At 45.5% G+C, this 17,151-nt stretch overlaps 1 protein-coding gene across 5 annotated transcripts in view; it reads left to right on the plus strand.

Moving 5' to 3' along the window:
* INO80 (INO80 complex ATPase subunit) overlaps positions 1-17,151 on the plus strand; it is a 79,826-nt gene that overhangs the window by 11,871 nt on the left and 50,804 nt on the right. For all 5 annotated transcript variants that reach the window (XM_056545528.1, XM_056545530.1, XM_056545529.1 and 2 more), the window contains exons 4-12: positions 193-260; positions 2,156-2,305; positions 7,679-7,796; positions 10,528-10,739; positions 11,122-11,175; positions 11,842-12,045; positions 14,202-14,388; positions 15,545-15,612; positions 16,625-16,834. In XM_056545528.1, coding sequence (XP_056401503.1) covers positions 193-260; positions 2,156-2,305; positions 7,679-7,796; positions 10,528-10,739; positions 11,122-11,175; positions 11,842-12,045; positions 14,202-14,388; positions 15,545-15,612; positions 16,625-16,834 — 1,271 coding nt within the window. The remainder of the gene's footprint in view (positions 1-192; positions 261-2,155; positions 2,306-7,678; positions 7,797-10,527; positions 10,740-11,121; positions 11,176-11,841; positions 12,046-14,201; positions 14,389-15,544; positions 15,613-16,624; positions 16,835-17,151) is intronic.

Here is a 17,151-nt window from a genome sequence, read left to right on the forward strand (position 1 = left end):
GACTGCGGTGCCGCAGCAGAGATCGCGGGGGTTCCCAGCGGCGGTCAGACATCTTATCTTATCCCTTTATACTTTGGGTAGTAGATAAGATGTCTAGGGGCGGAGTACTCCTTTAAGTCAGTCTTCACCTATAGTGATATTTTTAGTTTCCATTGTTTTACTCCTTTATTTTCTCCTTTGTGGTCTCCGCAGAGATTAAAACAGAACGGGGAAGTCTGTACAATTTTTCGAAACTGAAGAAAAACCGCAAGTGGCTGAAGGTAGGTAGAAATATCCGCAGCATCTGATTTTGACATAGCAACATAGTTCATAAGGTTGAAAACAGACCGGAGTCCATAAAGTTCAACCTATAACCCTAATGAGTCCCTACTGAGTTGATCCAGAGGAGGCAAAAAACCCTCAGACTAGAGGTAAAAACTCCTTCCCGACTCCAAATATCAGAATAAATCTCTGGATCAACGCTCTGTCCCTATAAATCTAATATACATAACCAGCGATGTTGTTACTCTCCAAGAATGCATCCAGACCCTTTTTGAACTCTATTACAGAGTTCACCATGACCACCTCCTCCGGGAGAGAATTCCACAGTCTCACTGCTCTTACAGTAAAGAACCCCCGTCTGTGCTGGTGCAGAAACCTTCTTTCCTCTAGACGTATAGGATGCCCCCTTGTTATAGATACTAGGGATTGACCGATATTTATTTTTTTTAGGGCCGAAACCGATATGCTGTGGACTTTCCGGGCCGATAGCTTATACCGAAATATCAGTATAAGTTATCGGCTATTTCACCACCCAAACCCCCTCGGCCCCACAGAAGCCGCTGCAGATGAATGATTTAAAGTGGGCGCTTTAAATCAATGAACTGCAGCGGCTTTTTCGGGGCCAGAGACCCCCCCCCCCCCCCAAATTCCAAGAGACCACTGCCGCCCGCTTCTCTCCCCCTGCCCCATTGCCTCCCCCATCCCCAGTTTTATAATTACCTTTTCCACGGGCCCGGGGACCGCGCTACTTCTGGCTCCGGCGCCGTCCTGAGCTGTCACTGTGCTTACTGACGGTGGCGTCGCGTTGAGGACGTCACTCGTCATTGCGCTGCGCAGGACGCCGCAGGAGCCAGAAGTAGCGAGGGCCTCGGGAAGAGGTAATTATAAAACCGGGGAAGCAGTGCGGGGGGGGGGGGGGGTTGTTGCATTATCGGCAAGGTAATTGCCGATACCGACAATGCCCAAAATTGTGATTATCGGCCAAACCGATAATCGGTCGATCCCTAAGCTAGACGGCATGAGTAGCTGCCCTTGTGATTGGTTTCTTCCATCTGCAGGTTTTCTTCATCCAGGATGTGGGTCTTATCGTCTTGGGTGTAGCTCTGGATGGAGGCGCCATCTTATACACATTGTTTCAAGCACAATGGGAGGGGGGAGCGAGCTTTCTAGTGGCCATTTTAGCAATCCTATTCGAAGTAGACATTTTACCTTATCCATTGCAACCCCTTTAACGCAGACATCCTCAAGGTGCGCGCCAAAGTTTTGGTCTTTGTCAAGTAGCTTAACAGACCCACTTGCATATAGGTTGAAACTGTTGCTGTTTTCCTGTAAATGCTGTCTGAACGAACACCAAGATAATGAAAAGAGGCAAGATTGCCAAGCTCGCCTCTATCAACTAGTGCCAAAAAGTTAAACAGATTTATAAATTACTTCTATTAAAAAATCTTTACCCTTCCAGTACTTTTTAGCAGCTGTATGCGACAGAGGAAATTATTTTCTTTTTTGAATTTCTTTTTTTTTTTTGTCCTGTCCACAGTGCTCTCTGCTGACATCTGATGCCTGTATCAGGAACTGTCCAGAGCAGGAGAAAATCCCCATAGCAAACCTATGCTGCTCTGGACAGTTCCTAAAATGGACAGCAGAGGTCAGCAGAGAGCACTGTGGACAAGACCAAAAAAAAGAAATTCAAAAAGAAAATAATTTTCTCGGTAGCATACAGCTTTTAAAAGGTACTGGAAGGGTAAAGATTTTTTTTTTTTAATAGAAGTAATTTACAAATCTGTTTAACTTTCTGGCACCAGTTCATTTTAAATAAGTAAGGTTTTCCACCGGAGTACCCCTTAAAGACACGTTTACATTACGTTCTATCTAACCTGCTGCTTCCTGTCTGTAGAACATCCTCCTGAACGACGACACCAGCGACTCCGACTCTCAGAGCGATGAAGACGACGAGTGTTCTCTCTCTAAAGATGAGCTCTATGATATGCTCAGGATGCACAAGTACAAGAAGCTTCACCAGAACAAATATCACAAGGATAAAGAGGTATTTTTATTTTTCACTTATTTTTCATCCTTGTTATGGGAGACCTATACCAATGTTTTCCAGCCAGGGTGCCTCCAGCTGTTGCAAAACTACAACTCCCAGTCCAGGATTTGTTTTGTTCCTTTTTGGCGTCACAAGCGGGATGGGCTGTAGGTGCTGGATTATGGGGGGGGACGGACGACGAATTAATGTACTTTGAATGATTTCCACATCATATCATTTCTTACTGTATGTCAGTGTTTTCTAAAGGGTGTGCCTCCAGCTGTTGCAAAACTACAACTCCCAACATGCCCGGACAGCCGTTGGCTGTCCGGGCATGCTGGGAGTTGTAGTTTTGCAACAGCTGGAGGCATCCTGGTTGGGGAAACACTTCTCTGTGTACAATGGCCTCTCTACTCTCTGTTCACATTATAGAGCAGTTTAAAGGGATACTCCATTTTTTATTTTTTAACGCAGAGACGCGCGACTAAACTAATATGGGGCATGGAACATCTTAGCTATGAGGAGCGATTAAAGGAGTTACAATTGTTTAGTCTTGAGAAGAGACGTTTAAGGGGGGATATGATAAACGTATATAAGTATATTAATGGCCCATACAAAAAATATGGAGAAAAACTGTTCCAGGTTAAACCCCCCCAAAGGACGAGGGGACACTCCCTCCGTCTGGAGAAGAAAAAGTTTAGTCTCAAGGGGCGACACGCCTTCTTTACCGTGAGGACTGTGAATTTATGGAACGGTCTACCTCAGGAACTGGTCACAGTAGGAACAATTAACAGCTTTAAAACAGGATTAGATACATTTATGGAACAAAATAACATTAATGCTTATGAAGAAATATAAAATCCCATCCCTTCCCCAATATCGCGCCACACCCCTACCCCTTAATTCCCTGGTTGAACTTGATGGACATATGTCTTTTTTTCGACCGTACTAACTATGTAACTGGTGCCGGAAAGTTAAACAGATTTGTAAATTACTTCTATTTAAAAATCTTAATCCTTCCAGTACTTATCAGCTGCTGTATGCTCCACAGGAAGTTCTTTTCTTCTTGAATCTCCTTTCTGTCTGACCACAGTGCTCCCTGCTGACACCTCTGTCCATTTTAGGAACTGTCCAGAGCAGGAGAGGTTTGCTATGGGGTTTTGCTTGTACTCTGGAAAGTTCCTAAAATGGTCAGAGAGCACTGTGGTCAGACAGAAAAGAAATCCAAAAAGAAAAGAACTTCCTGTGGAGTATACAACAGCTAAGTCATGGATAGGTTAAAGGGGTACCACAATGGCGGACGAGTGTGACGTCACGACTCCACCCCGTGTGACGTCACGCCTCGCCCCCTCAATGCAAGTCTATAGGAGGGGGCATGACGGACCTCCCATAGACTTGCATTGAGGAGGCGGGGCTTGACGTCACACGGGGCGGAGTCGTGACGTCACTCGTCCGCCATTGTGGTCGGGATCCGAAGCCTCCAGCGTTGCCGGTGTGAGGTGGAAGCCATACAGATGGGTGCTCCTGCCGAGATCCCGGGGGTCCCCAGCAGCAGTACCCTGGCGATCTGACATCTTATCCCCTATCCTTTGGATAGGGGATAAGATGTCTAGGGGTGCGGAGTACCCCTTTTAAGATTTTTAAATAGGAGTAAATTACAAATTTGTTTTAACTTTCTGGCACCAGTTGATTTAAAGAAAAATTGGTTTTTCAGTGGAGTACCCCTTTTAAAGATGTCAATCCAGCAATGGGATCAGATATAACACTTACTACAAGCTTCTGCAGCCTTCTCCACTATTTCTGTTTTTCACAAGCAAGTTAGTGAGTTTAGACAACCTTCTTGGAGGTTCCCCCGCACTGTGACTATACAGAAGAGGGGATCCCATTCCCCTTTATCTCCATGGCACACCCTCAGAAGCAGCAGCAGTAGAAAGGATGACATTATAAAGCAGTGTAAGCTGTGAATCCACCAATAGGATGAGATATAACACTTACTACAGGCTGCTACAGTCTCGCCCTATGTGCCTTTTCTGTTTTCTGTAACCTCTTAAGGACGCAGGGCGTATGGATACGCCCTGCATCCCGAGTCCTTAAGGACCGGAGCCGGATGCCTGCTGAAATCGTTCAGCAGGCATCCCGGCATATCGCCCAGGGGGGTCATTATGCCCCCCCATGTCGGCGATAGCCGCAGATCGCTGGACAATTCTGTCCAGCGATCTGCGGCGATTCCGGGTCAATCGGGTCTCCAGTGACCCGGAATTACTGGCTGTTCGGGGCCGTCTCTGACGGCCCCGAACAGCCAGAGCCTGCAGGGGTGAGGTGGCACTGGTGCCACCTCACGATCGCCCTGATTTGTGGGCCGGATTACCGGCCGACCAATCAGGGCGCCTGCTGCGGGTGTCACTCCCGCACCCGCTCCGCCCCTCTTCCGGAGGGCGTGAGCGGGTGCGGGAAGACGACCCCGGGTGCTGGGGACCCCGATCCCCGGCGTCAATGTTGGGATCGGGGCCCCAGGAGCGACGGCGGCGGCGAGGGACAGTCCTGTGATGAAGCAGCAGCAGGAGGTGAGTTACAGCCTCCTGCTGTTGCTTAGCAACAGCTCCCAGCATGCAAAAAGGGCATGCTGGGAGCTGTAGTTATGCAACAGCAGGAGGCAGACCACCACAACTCCCAGCATTCCCTTATGGGCATGCTGGGACTTATGGTTTTGCAACAGCTGGAGGCACATTTTTTCTATGGAAAAGTGTACCTTCAGCTGTTGTATAACTACAACTCCCAGCTTGCACAAACAGCTAAAGTGCATGCTGGGAGTTGTAGTGGTGCATCTGCTAGTTGCATAACTACAACTCCCAGCATGCACGTTGGCTGTCGGTGACTGCTGAGAGTTGTAGTTTTGCAACAGCTGAAGGCACACTGGTTGTGAAACTTAGAGTTTTTTTTTTACCTAACTCAGTGTTTCACGACCGGTGTGCCTCCAGCTGTTGCAAACTACAACTCCCAGCAGTCACCTTACACCATGCACCGTACATGCTGGGAGTTGTCATTTTGCAACAGCTGGAGGCACACTGGTTTTGAAACACTGAGTAAGGTCACAAATTCCGTGATACATAACCAGTGTGCCTACAGCTGTTGCAAAACTAAAACTCTCAGCATGTACAGTCTGTCAGCGCATGCTGGGAGTTGTAGTTTTGCAACAGCTGGATGTCCCCCCCCAATGTGAACGTACAGGGTACACTCACATGGGCGGAGGATTACAGTAAGTATCGGGCTGCAAGTTTGAGCTGCAGCAAATTTTCTGCAACAGCTCAAACTGCCAGCGAGAAACTACTGTGAACCCCCGCCCGTGCGACTGTACCCTAAAAACACTACACTACACTACCACAAAATAAAAAGTAAAAAACACTACATATACACATACCCCTACACAGCCCCCTCCCTCCCCAATAAAAATGAAAAACGTCTGGTACGCCACGGTTTCCAAAACGGAGACTCCAGCTGTTGCAAAACAACAACTCCCAGTATTGTCGGACAGCCGTTGACTGTCCAGGCATGCTGGGAGTTTTGCAACAGCTGGAGGCACCCTGTTAGGGGTATTCTACGCCAGTGATTCCCAATGTCCACCCCTATGCAATCCCTAATTTAGGCCTCAAATGCGCATGGCGCTCTCACTTTGGAGCCCTGTCGTATTTCAAGGCAACAGTTAAGGGTCACATATGGGGTATCGCCGTACTCGGGAGAAATTGGGCTTCAAATTTTGGGGTGTATTTTCTGCTTTTACCCTTTTTAAAAATGTAAAGTTTTTGGGAAAAGAAGCATTTTAGGTAATTTTTTTAAATTTTTTTTACATATGCAATAGTCGTGAAACGCCTGTGGGGTATTAAGGTTCACTTAACCCCTTGTTACATTCCCCGAGGGCTCTAGTTTCCAAAATGGTATGCCATGTGGGCTTTTTTTTTGCTGTCCTGGTACCATAGGGGCTTCCTAAATGCGGCATGCCCCCAGAGCAAAATTTCCTTCAAAAAAGCCAAATGTGACTCCTTCTCTTCTGAGACCTGTAGTGCGCCAGCAGAGCATTTTTCACCCCCATATGGGGTGTTTTCTGAATCGGGAGAAATTGGGCTTAAAATTTTGGGGGGTATTTTCTGCTTTAACCCTTTGTATAAATGTACATTTTTTGGGAAACCAAGCATTTTAGGTAAAAAAAAATTTTTTTATTTATTTTTTTTTAACATATGCAAAAGTCGTGAATCACCTGTGGGGTATTAAGGTTCACATTACCCCTTGTTACGTTCCCCAAGGGGTCTAGTTTCCAAAATGGTATGCCATGTGGGGGTTTTTGCTGTTCTGGCACCATAGGGGCTTCCTAAAGGTGACATGCCCCCCAAAAACCATTTGACGCTCCTTCCCTTCTGAGCCCTCCACTGCGCCCGCCGAACACTTTACATAGACATATGAGGTATGTGCTTACTCGAGAGAAATTGGGTTTCAAATACAAGTAAAAATTTTCTCCTTTTTACCCCTTGCAAAAATTAAAAAATTGGGTCTACAAGAACATGCGAGTGTAAAAAATGAAGATTGTGAATTTTCTCCTTTACTTTGCTGCTATTCCTGTGAAACCCGTAAAGGGTTAAAACGCTTACTGAATGTCATTTTGAATACTTTGGGGGGGTGCAGTTTTTATAATGGGGTCATTTATGGGGTATTTCTAATATGAAGACCCTTCAAATCCACTTCAAACCTGAACTGGTCCCTGAAAAAAAGAGTTTCAAAATTTTGTGAAGAATTGGAAAATTGCTGCGGAACTTTGAAGCCCTCTGGTGTTTTCCAAAAGTAAAAACTCATAAATTTTATGATGCAAATATAAAGTAGACATATTGTATATGTGAATAAAAAAAAAAAATTTTGGGAATATCCATTTTCCATACAAGCAGAAAGCTTCAAAGTTAGAAAAATGCAAAATTTTCAAATTTTTCATCAAATTTTGGGATTTTTCACCAAGAAAGGATGCAAGTTACCAAAAAATTTTACCACTACGTTAAAGTAGAATATGTCACGAAAAAACAATCTCGGAATCAGAATGATAACTAAAAGCATTCCAGAGTTATTAATGTTTAATGTGACAGTGGTCAGATTTGCAAAAAATGGCCGAGTCCTTAAGGTGAAAAAGGGCTCAGTCCTTAAGGGGTTAAGAAGCTAGTGGCCTCTTGATTCTATGTTGACTCTGAATGTCAGAGGAGAGAAGTGGCGGGCAAGTGTCCCCCTGCAGAATACAAGTGCTGGGAGTTGTGGTTTTGCAACAGCTGGAGGCACCCTGGTTGGGAAATACTGGTGTAAAAAGTTTATTCTGTTACATGTTTAATGATAACTATTTTTGTTGTGTTTTTCTTGTAGCTGCAGCAGTATCAGTTTTACGGCGCGGGACTCCTTTCTACCCACGATCAATTCCATGAGCACCGTCATCTTAATGGGCCGAAAAAGAGGAAAATTAAAGAAGAAAAGAAATTTAGAGGTACCGTATATACTCGAGTATAAGCAGAGACCCCTAATTTCAACCCATAATCCCAGGAAAAGTTATTGACTCGAGTATAAGCCTAGGGTGGGAAATACATCATCCCCCCCTGTCATCATCCAGACCCGTCATTAACATCCTCATCATCATCACCGCCTGTCATCATCCAGACCCTCATCATCATCCCCTTGTCATCATCCCCACCCCCCTTCATCATCCCCTTGTCATCATCCCCACCCCCTTCATCATCCCCTTGTCATCATCCCCACCCCCCTTCATCATCCCCTTGTCATCATCCTCACCCCCCTTCATCATCCCCTTGTCATCATCCTCACCCCCCTTCATCATCCCCTTGTCATCATCCCACACACCCCCCTTCATCATCCCCTTGTCATCATCCCCACCCCCCTTCATCATCCCCTTGTCATCATCCCCACCCCCCTTCATCATCCCCTTGTCATCATCCCCACCCCCCTTCATCATCCCCTTGTCATCATCCTCACCCCCCTTCATCATCCCCTTGTAATCATCCCACACATCCCCCTTCATCATCCCCTTGTCATCATCCCCACCCCCCTTCATCATCCCCTTGTCATCATCCCCACCCCCCTTCATCATCCCCTTGTCATCATCCCCACCCCCCCTTCATCATCCTCTTGTCATCATCCCACACCCCCCCTTCATCATCCTCTTGTCATCATCCCACACCCCCCCTTCATCATCCTCTTCTCATCATCCGCCCTCAGTGGTCTTCAACCTGCGGACCTCCAGAGGTTTCAAAACTACAACTCCCAGCAAGCCCGGGCAGCCATCGGCTGTCCGGGCTTGCTGGGAGTTGTAGTTTTGAAACCTCCGGAGGTCCGCAGGTTGAAGACCACTGCGGCCTTCGACATCATCCAGCCCCCCCCCCCCCCCCCCCCTCACCCCCTTTAGTTCTGTACAGTACTCACCTCCGCTCGGCGCTGGTCCGCTGCTGCAGGACTGTCCGGTGAGGAGGTCGTCCGGTGGGATAGTAGTTCCGGGCTGCTATCTTCACCGGGGGCGCCTCTTCTCCGCGCTTCCGGCCCGGAATAGAGGCGTTGCCTTGACAATGACGCAGAAGTACGTTGGCAATGAACGTACCTCTGCGTCGTTGTCAAGGTAACGTGACTATTCTGGGGCCGGGCCCAAAGCGCTTAGAAGAGGCCTCCCCGGTGAAGATAGCAGCCCGGAACCAATATCCCACCGGACCACTTCCTCTCCGGACAGTCCTGCAGCACTGGACCAGCGCCGAGCGGAGGCGAGTACTGTACAGAACTAAAGGGGGTGAGAGGGGGCTGGATGATGTCGAAGGCTGCAGTGGTCTTCAACCTGCGGACCTCCGGAGGTTTCAAAACTACAACTCCCAGCAAGCCCGGACAGCCGATGGCTGCCCGGGCTTGCTGGCAGTTGTAGTTTTGAAACCTCTGGAGGTCCACAGGTTGAAGACCACTGCGGGCGGAGAGTTCACTCGAGTATAAGCCGAGGGGGGTGTTTTCAGCACCAAAAATCGTGCTGAAAAACTCGGCTTATACTCGAGTATATACGGTAATTGTAAAAAACAAAACAAAAAAAAACCACAATTGTGACGTTTTGTATTCATATATTCATCTGGGCAGGAAGAATTTTATTTTACTACCATCCCGGCTGTAAACTTGGGTGGGAGCTTTACATTGTTAGCGCACACTCTGGCAGACTCCCCAATTTTTTGCTGGAGACCCACAGCGAATGAATTCACTGGTATGTGATGTGCAAAGCTTAAAGGGGTATTCCAGGAAAAAACTTTTTTTTTTTATATATCAACTGGCTCCAGAAAGTTAAACAGATTTGTAAATTACTTCTATTAAAAAAATCTTAATCCTTTCAGTACTTATGAGCTTCTGAAGTTTAGGTTGTTCTTTTCTGTCTAAGTGCTCTCTGATGACACCTGTCTCGAGAACCGCCCAGTTTAGAAGAGGTTTGCTATGGGGATTTGCTTCTAAACTGGGCGGTTCCCGAGACACGTGTCATCAGAGAGCACTTAGACAGAAAAGAACAACCTTAACTTCAGAAGCTCATAAGTACTGAAAGGATTAAGATTTTTTAATAGAAGTAATTTGCAAATCTGTTTAACTTTCTGGAACCAGTTTATGTATAAAAAATTTTTTTTTCCTGGAATACCCCTTTATTCCTGGAATACCCCTTCCAGTACTTATCAGCTGCTCTATGCGTCAGCTTGATGTTAATAAAGAGGTTCTGTACAGTGGTACCAGTGAGTGAGCATCTATGCGAGTACTATATATCAAAACTACATCTCCCAGCATGCCCGGACAGCCTTTGGCTGTCCGGGCATGCTGAGAGTTGTAGTGTTGCAACAGCTGGAGTCACCCTGATTGGTAAATGCTGGTAAGAACTACACAACTTCCTGTGGAGCATACAGCAGCTGATAAGTTCTGGAAGGATTAAGATATTTGAAAAAAAAAAAAAAAAAGTAATTTCCAAATCTGTTTAACTTTCTGGCACCAGTTGATTTGAAGGGGAAAAAAATAAATAAAAATGTTTTCCACCGGAGTACCCCTTTAACATTAAATCAGTGCAGTCATTTATCAGGCTGAGCGCAATGTTAGCAAAATTCCTCTTGATTCCTTATCTTTAGAATTCGGATTACACAAGGGGCACTATTGAAATATTTTTGTTTTTCTGTTTTTTTTTTTTTTTTTTTTACTTCCTAAAGCCAAGTTAAAAAAGGTGAAGAAGAAAAGGAGACACGAAGAGGACCTGTCGGACGATGAGATGCCGCATCGACATCACCACGCTAAAGTGTTCGCAAAGTTCTCCCAAGACACTCCCACTCCAATCGCAAAAAAGAAGCATATGACCATCGAGCAGCTGAACGCCCGCCGCCGGAAAGTGTGGTTGACTATCGTGAAGAAAGAATTGCCAAAGGTGAGTGCGGTATAGTATAAAGGGCAGGTATATGTGTCATATGTTATATACAGGTTTGGGGGTGAGGGCTGCAGCCATAGCCAGTCATAGCTCATCTCACACTGAACTGCTCTGGGCTGTGTGTGGCAGAGTGAGGGAGGAAGTTCTCCCCTGTATGGCTTCAGATGATGTCAGGCCTGCTGGGGAACGCCCCTTCCCAATCTGTGAATCTGACTGAGACTGAGCAGGAAATACAGAGCAATATCAAGGTAGAAAACTAAAAAATAATAAAAATAAAGGCCGGGGGTGGTTTATCATGATGGGGGCAGTGACCTGGGAGGATTATAACATTTAACAAGATCATGAGAGGTTCTCTTTATTAACAATTATTCTTTTATCCCAGGCCTACAAGCAAAAGGCTTCAGCCCGGAACCTACTGTTAACAAACAGCAAAAAGGTAAATCATTGTTTTTTAGAATTCACAAATTTATTTACAATGTTTCAGCATTAAAATGGGTCAAGTGGGTTGTCCGGTCCTTGTTGTTTTTTTTTTTGTTCTGATCACCACCTTTTTGTCACGGATTAACACTTCCTGATCCTCGTTTTGACACCGACAAAATATCCATGTCCCCTCTGCGGCCACTAATTCACTAAGCACCATTTCATGACCAGGATACGCTGATCTGGGATCAGGCAGGGTGGAGGCTTTTGTTTACTATCGTTTTAAAGAGTTCCTGTCACCAAACTAAACTTTTAATATATTGTTCCTTATGAAATTATAAGACACTTTGCTATTTACTTGCTGTTAAAATTCTCAACCTTTTATATGTTATTAATGTGATTGAAAAAACGGCCACTAGGTGGCTCTGTTCTGTTCCATCCCTGGGAGAAGATGTCTGATCATGGGTGTCCCGCCGCTGGGGACCCCCACAATCTCCCTGCTGCACCCGGTGTTCGTTTTGACCCCCACAATCGGAGAGATTGTGGGGGTCCCACCGCTGGGGACTCCCGAATCATACATCTAGGGGTGGAGTGCCCCTTTAAAAAAAAAAAAAAGGCATATCCTGTTTAACTTCATTAAGGTGTTTTTTATTTTTACTTTTTTTTTCTATTTTCCAATAAGCTCGCTCATCAGTGCATGCGGGAGGTGCGGCGCGCTGCAATCCAGGCGCAGAAAAATTGCAAGGAAACCCTTCCGCGAGCACGCAAGCTCACCAAGGAAATGTCCTTGTATTGGAAGAAATATGATAAAGTGGAGAAAGAGCATCGGAAACGGGCAGAAAAAGAGGCGTTAGAACAAAGGAAACTGGACGAAGAGATGAGAGAGGTGAGAACAGAGGCCAATTTATACCCGGAGACCCTGGTGTCAGTCCATGGTGGAATCGTTCCCAGATTAAAGGGGTACTCCAGTGGAAAACATTTTTTTTTTTTTTTAAATCAACTGGTGCCAGAAAGTTAAACAGATTATTTTCTTTTTGGAACACAGAGCTCTCTGCTGACATCATGACCACAGTGCTCTCTGCTGACATCTCTGTCCATATTAAGAACTGTCCAGAGTAGGAGAAAATCCCCATAGCAAACATATAGTGGTCAGGACAGTTCCTAAAATGGACAGAGATGTCAGCAGAGAGCACTGTGGTCATGATGTCAGCAGAGAGCACTGTGTTCCAAAAAGAGAATAATTTCCGTTGTAGTATTCAGCAGCTAAGTAGTACTGGAAGGATTTTTAATAGAAGTAATTTACAAATCTGTTTAACTTTCTGGCCCCAGTTGAATAAAAAAAACAAAAAAAAAATAAAAAAATATTTCCACCGGAGTACCCCTTTAATATTTGAAATCAACCCCCATTTCCTATGCTTCATAAAAACAAATAGTTTGGGCTTCCGTCTCTACGCAGTGCACTTTTCAGTAAAAATGACACCTTATCTTTATTCTTTAAGTCCATACGGTTAAAAGGAAACATAATTTATGTAGGTTTTATTTTATTATACTACATTAAAAAAAAATTAATTATATGCACCAAAATTATGTCTAGAATTGTCATCTTCTGACACCTATAACTATTTTATTTTTCAGCATACGGGGATGTATGAGGCTCATGTTTTGCTCCGTGGTCCTGTAGTTTTTAGTACCAATTTTGTTTTGATTGATCTTTTTGATCATTTTTTTTTTATACATTGTTTTTTAGGGTATACAAAAGGACCAAAAATACAAAATTTTGGACTTTGGAAATTTTTTTTACGGATATGCCATTGACCGGGCGATTTAATTAACATTTATATTTCTATAGTTCGGACATATACGCACGCGGCGATACCACATGTTTGTTTTTTGTTTACATTTATTTATTTGAAAAGGGGGGGTGATTCAAACTTTTATTAGGGAAGGGGGTTAAATCACACTTATTAACTTTTATTTATTTATTTTTACACCATTTTTTTGTCCCCATAGGGGACTATTACATGTAATCTTCTGATTGCATACACTGATCAATGCTATTCCATCGGAAGAAAAATTAAAAATACGTTCCTCTGAAGAAGGCGCTGGTTCTCAGAATTTTTTAAACAGTTATTACTTTATTTGCAACGCGTTTTGATCCCGGACAGGGATCTTCGTCGTTTTTTGTTCCCCTTCTATATACCAATGCTATTCCATAGCATAGTATTGATCAAGGTTATCGGCGCTCTGTTGCTCCAGCCTGCTGAGCAGGCATGGAGCAGAAGATCACCGATCGGACGGCGAGGAGGCAAGTAAGGGCCCTTCTGTCCTTTATGCGGTTCAGGATGCCGCGATTTCTCCTCTGCAGTCCCGGGCAGCCCGACTATGCTGCTGGGAGCAGTTTTACTTTCACTTTAGACGGGGTGATCGACTTTGATCGCAGCGTTTAAGGGGTTAATGCAGGGCATCACTGCGATCGGCCATGTCCGGCATTAGACACGGGTCCTGGCGGCTGATGGCCTTAAAGGAGTAGTCCAGTGGTGGACAACTTATCCCCTATCCTAAGGATAGGGGATAAGTTGCAGATCACGGGGGGTCCGACCGCTGGGGCCCCCCGCGATCTCCTGTACGGAGCCCCGACAGCCCGCGGGGAGGGGGCGTGTCGACCTCCGCACGAAGCGGCGGCCGACACGCCCCCTCAATACAACTCTATGGCAGAGCCGGAGCGCTGCCTTCATCAATCTCCGGCTCTGCCATAGAGATGTATTGAGGGGGCGTGTCGGCCGCCGCTTCGTGCGGGGGTCGACACCCGCTATCTGGCCGGAGAGCCTGGCCCCCGTACAGAGAGATCGCAGGGGGCCCCAGCGGTCGGACCCCCCAGCGATCTCAAACTTATCCCTTATCCTTAGGATAGGGGATAAGTTTTTCACCCCTTTAAGAGGTTTAAGATAAAATAAATAAATAAATTAGTTATAAAATGTGCCTGTAACATGTTTGTTATGTGGATACGGGTCATGACTCCATATTTGTTTTATATACACCCAGGCAAAGAGACAGCAGCGGAAGTTAAACTTTTTGATCACGCAAACCGAGCTCTACGCGCACTTTGTGAGTCGTAAAAGGGAAACCGGGCCGGATAGTGTCCAAGAGGAGATTCTGCGCAAACTAGAAGACTCTTCCCCTCAGCAACAAACTGGAGGCGCGTCTTTCGGTCTGCTCCAAGAAGATTATGGTAACATTTGTATTTTTTTGTCTTTTATGAAACCATTTTAGCAGAGAAGGCGCTGGACATAAATTTCGCTTCAGAATTTTGTGAAATCGAATTCTTTATGCTGTAAAATCCACATGTGCATGGACACAAGACAGAGGTATACAGTCAGATACTGATGCCTTATTTCCGGATAGTGGGGGGGGGGGGGGGGGTGAAAAAAGGGGTATTCTGGCTAAATACATCTTATCCCCTATCCAAAGGATAGGGGATAAGATGTCTAATCGCAGGGGGGTCTGCCGCTGGGTACCTCCCACGATCTCTGTGCAGCACCCGCATTCTAGACTTCTCCAGTCTCAGAAACTTCTGTGTTTCTGGGAATGGAGATGTGAGGTCACGCCCCCTCCATTCATGTCTATGGGAGGGGGCGTGACTTTGTCACGCCCCCTCCCATAGACATGAATGGAGGGGGCGTGGCATGACAGCGCGAGGGGGCGCGACGTCATGTCTCCAGTTCGGGAAACACAGAAGTTTCCGATACATGAGAAACAGCCCGCATAGAATTCGGGTACTGCACGGAGATCGCGGGGGGTCCCAACAAGCAGACCCCCCCCCCCCCCCCCTGCGATTAGACATCTTATAGATGTATTTGGCCGGAATACCCCTTTAAAGGGTACTCTAGTGGAAAACCTTTTTAAATCAACTGGTGCCAGAAAGTTAAACAGATTTGTTAATTACTTCTATTAAAAAAATCTTAATCCTTCCAGTACTTATCAGCTGCTGTATGCTCCACAGGAAGTTGTGTAGTTATTTCCAGTGTGACCACAGTGCTCTCTGCTGACATCTCTGTCCATGTCAGGAACTGTACAGAGCAGGAGAGGCTTGCTATGGGGATTTTCTCCTACTCTGGACAGATCCTGACATGGACAGAGGTGTCAGCAGAGAGCACTGTGGTCAGACTGGAAAGAACTACACAACTTCCTGTGGAGCATACAGCTGATAAGTACCGGAAGGATTAAGATATTTTTAATAGAAGTCATTTAGAAATCTGTTCAAACTTTTTGGCACTAGTTTACATTTACATATATTGGGAATACTATTGAATAATTATACAGACAGGTTATGAATGTCCTATTGGTCGTGTCACTATAGTAAGATATTATTTGAATTGTCTTTTCAGACAGTGACTATTTTAAGTCCCAGGCTCTGAAAAATGCAGAGGAAGCTTTTAGGATTCACCAGGCGCAGGTAAGAAGGATCCTAAAGGGAATTGGTCGGCTCTGTATCCTGGAGCTGCAGATAACTACTGGGGAGATGATACAAATGGTGCCCGACTAGCTCATGGCTTTTTGCAAAGTTATAAAATTGTTTTTCTTCTAAGCTAAAGAGCCAAAGAGGATATACAGAGCATGATGGATATACAGGGTTTGGCTTTCAGCGCTGAGCCTTGTGCATCAATCATACAGGGAGGAGTGGTGGAGGGAGGAGGCATGGCTGCTGTGTGTTGTCACCACACCTAGAAGTAAAACATTTTATAAATCTGCATACAACATGAAATTCAGAACCTTTAATACTCTCAATTGTACAAAAGGGGAAAATATGTCTAGGGGCGGAGTACCCCATCTAAAGGATAGGGGATAAAATGTCTGATCGGGGGGGGGGGGGGGGGGGGGTCAGGCCGCTGGGGACCCCCGCGATCTCTTCTGCAGCACCCCAGACATCCGGTGCACGGAGCGAACTTCACTCCTTGACGAATGACTGGTGATGCGGGGCGGAGGCTCGTGACATCACGGCCATTCCCCCTTATTGCAAGTCTATGGGAGGGGTCACACCCATAAACTTGCATTGAGGGGGCGTGGCTGTGACACCATGAGCCTCCTGCATTGCACCCGACATTCTAAACGAAGGCCGAGTGCAGCAGGGAGATCGCGGGGGTCCCCAGCAGTGGGACCCCTGCGATCAGATATCTTATTGGATAGGGGATAAGATGTCTAGGGGCAGAGTACCCCTTTAACTCTATGCAGTGCTTATTTATTATTTTAGATGCAAAAAAAAGCAGTTTAAAAGAAAAGACAGTGTATAGTGAAGTCCATTCAGCCTCACTAAGTACAGGCAGAGATGCAGCGTGACCCTTGGTACAAGATGGCGGTCTTAGGCAGCCCAGAAGAAACCATGGAGATTTGGGCCCTATTGGCAATTTGTGTACTGGTTAAGTTGTTTTACATCTAAAATGTTATTTCTTTTTTATTTTGTGCTTCAGAAAAGATCCTTCGATGAAGATGCCAGAGAAAGCAGATTAGCTGCATCACGGGCGGCCAACAAATCTGAATGCGGCTTTGGAGAAAGTTACAGTTTGGCTAATCCCTCCATACGAGCAGGAGAGAATATCCCGCAGCCCACCATATTCAGCGGGAAACTCAAAGGCTACCAGCTGAAGGGCATGAACTGGCTGGCCAACCTTTATGAACAGGTAACTCTTATTTATATATATATATGTATATGTATGTGTATATGTATATGTATATATATGTATATATGTGTATATATATATGTGTATATGTATATGTGTATATATATATATATATATATATATATATATATATACATACATACACACATACACACACACACACACACACACACACACACACACACACACACACACACACACACACACACCACCGTATATACTCGAGTATAAGCCGACCCGAATATAAGCCGAGGCCCCTCATTTCACCCCAAAAACCCAGGAAAAGTTATTGACTCGACTATAAGCCTAGGGTGGGA

The sequence above is a fragment of the Hyla sarda genome, chromosome 11 (assembly GCF_029499605.1).
Source record: "Hyla sarda isolate aHylSar1 chromosome 11, aHylSar1.hap1, whole genome shotgun sequence".
Classification (NCBI taxonomy): Eukaryota; Metazoa; Chordata; class Amphibia; order Anura; family Hylidae; genus Hyla; species Hyla sarda.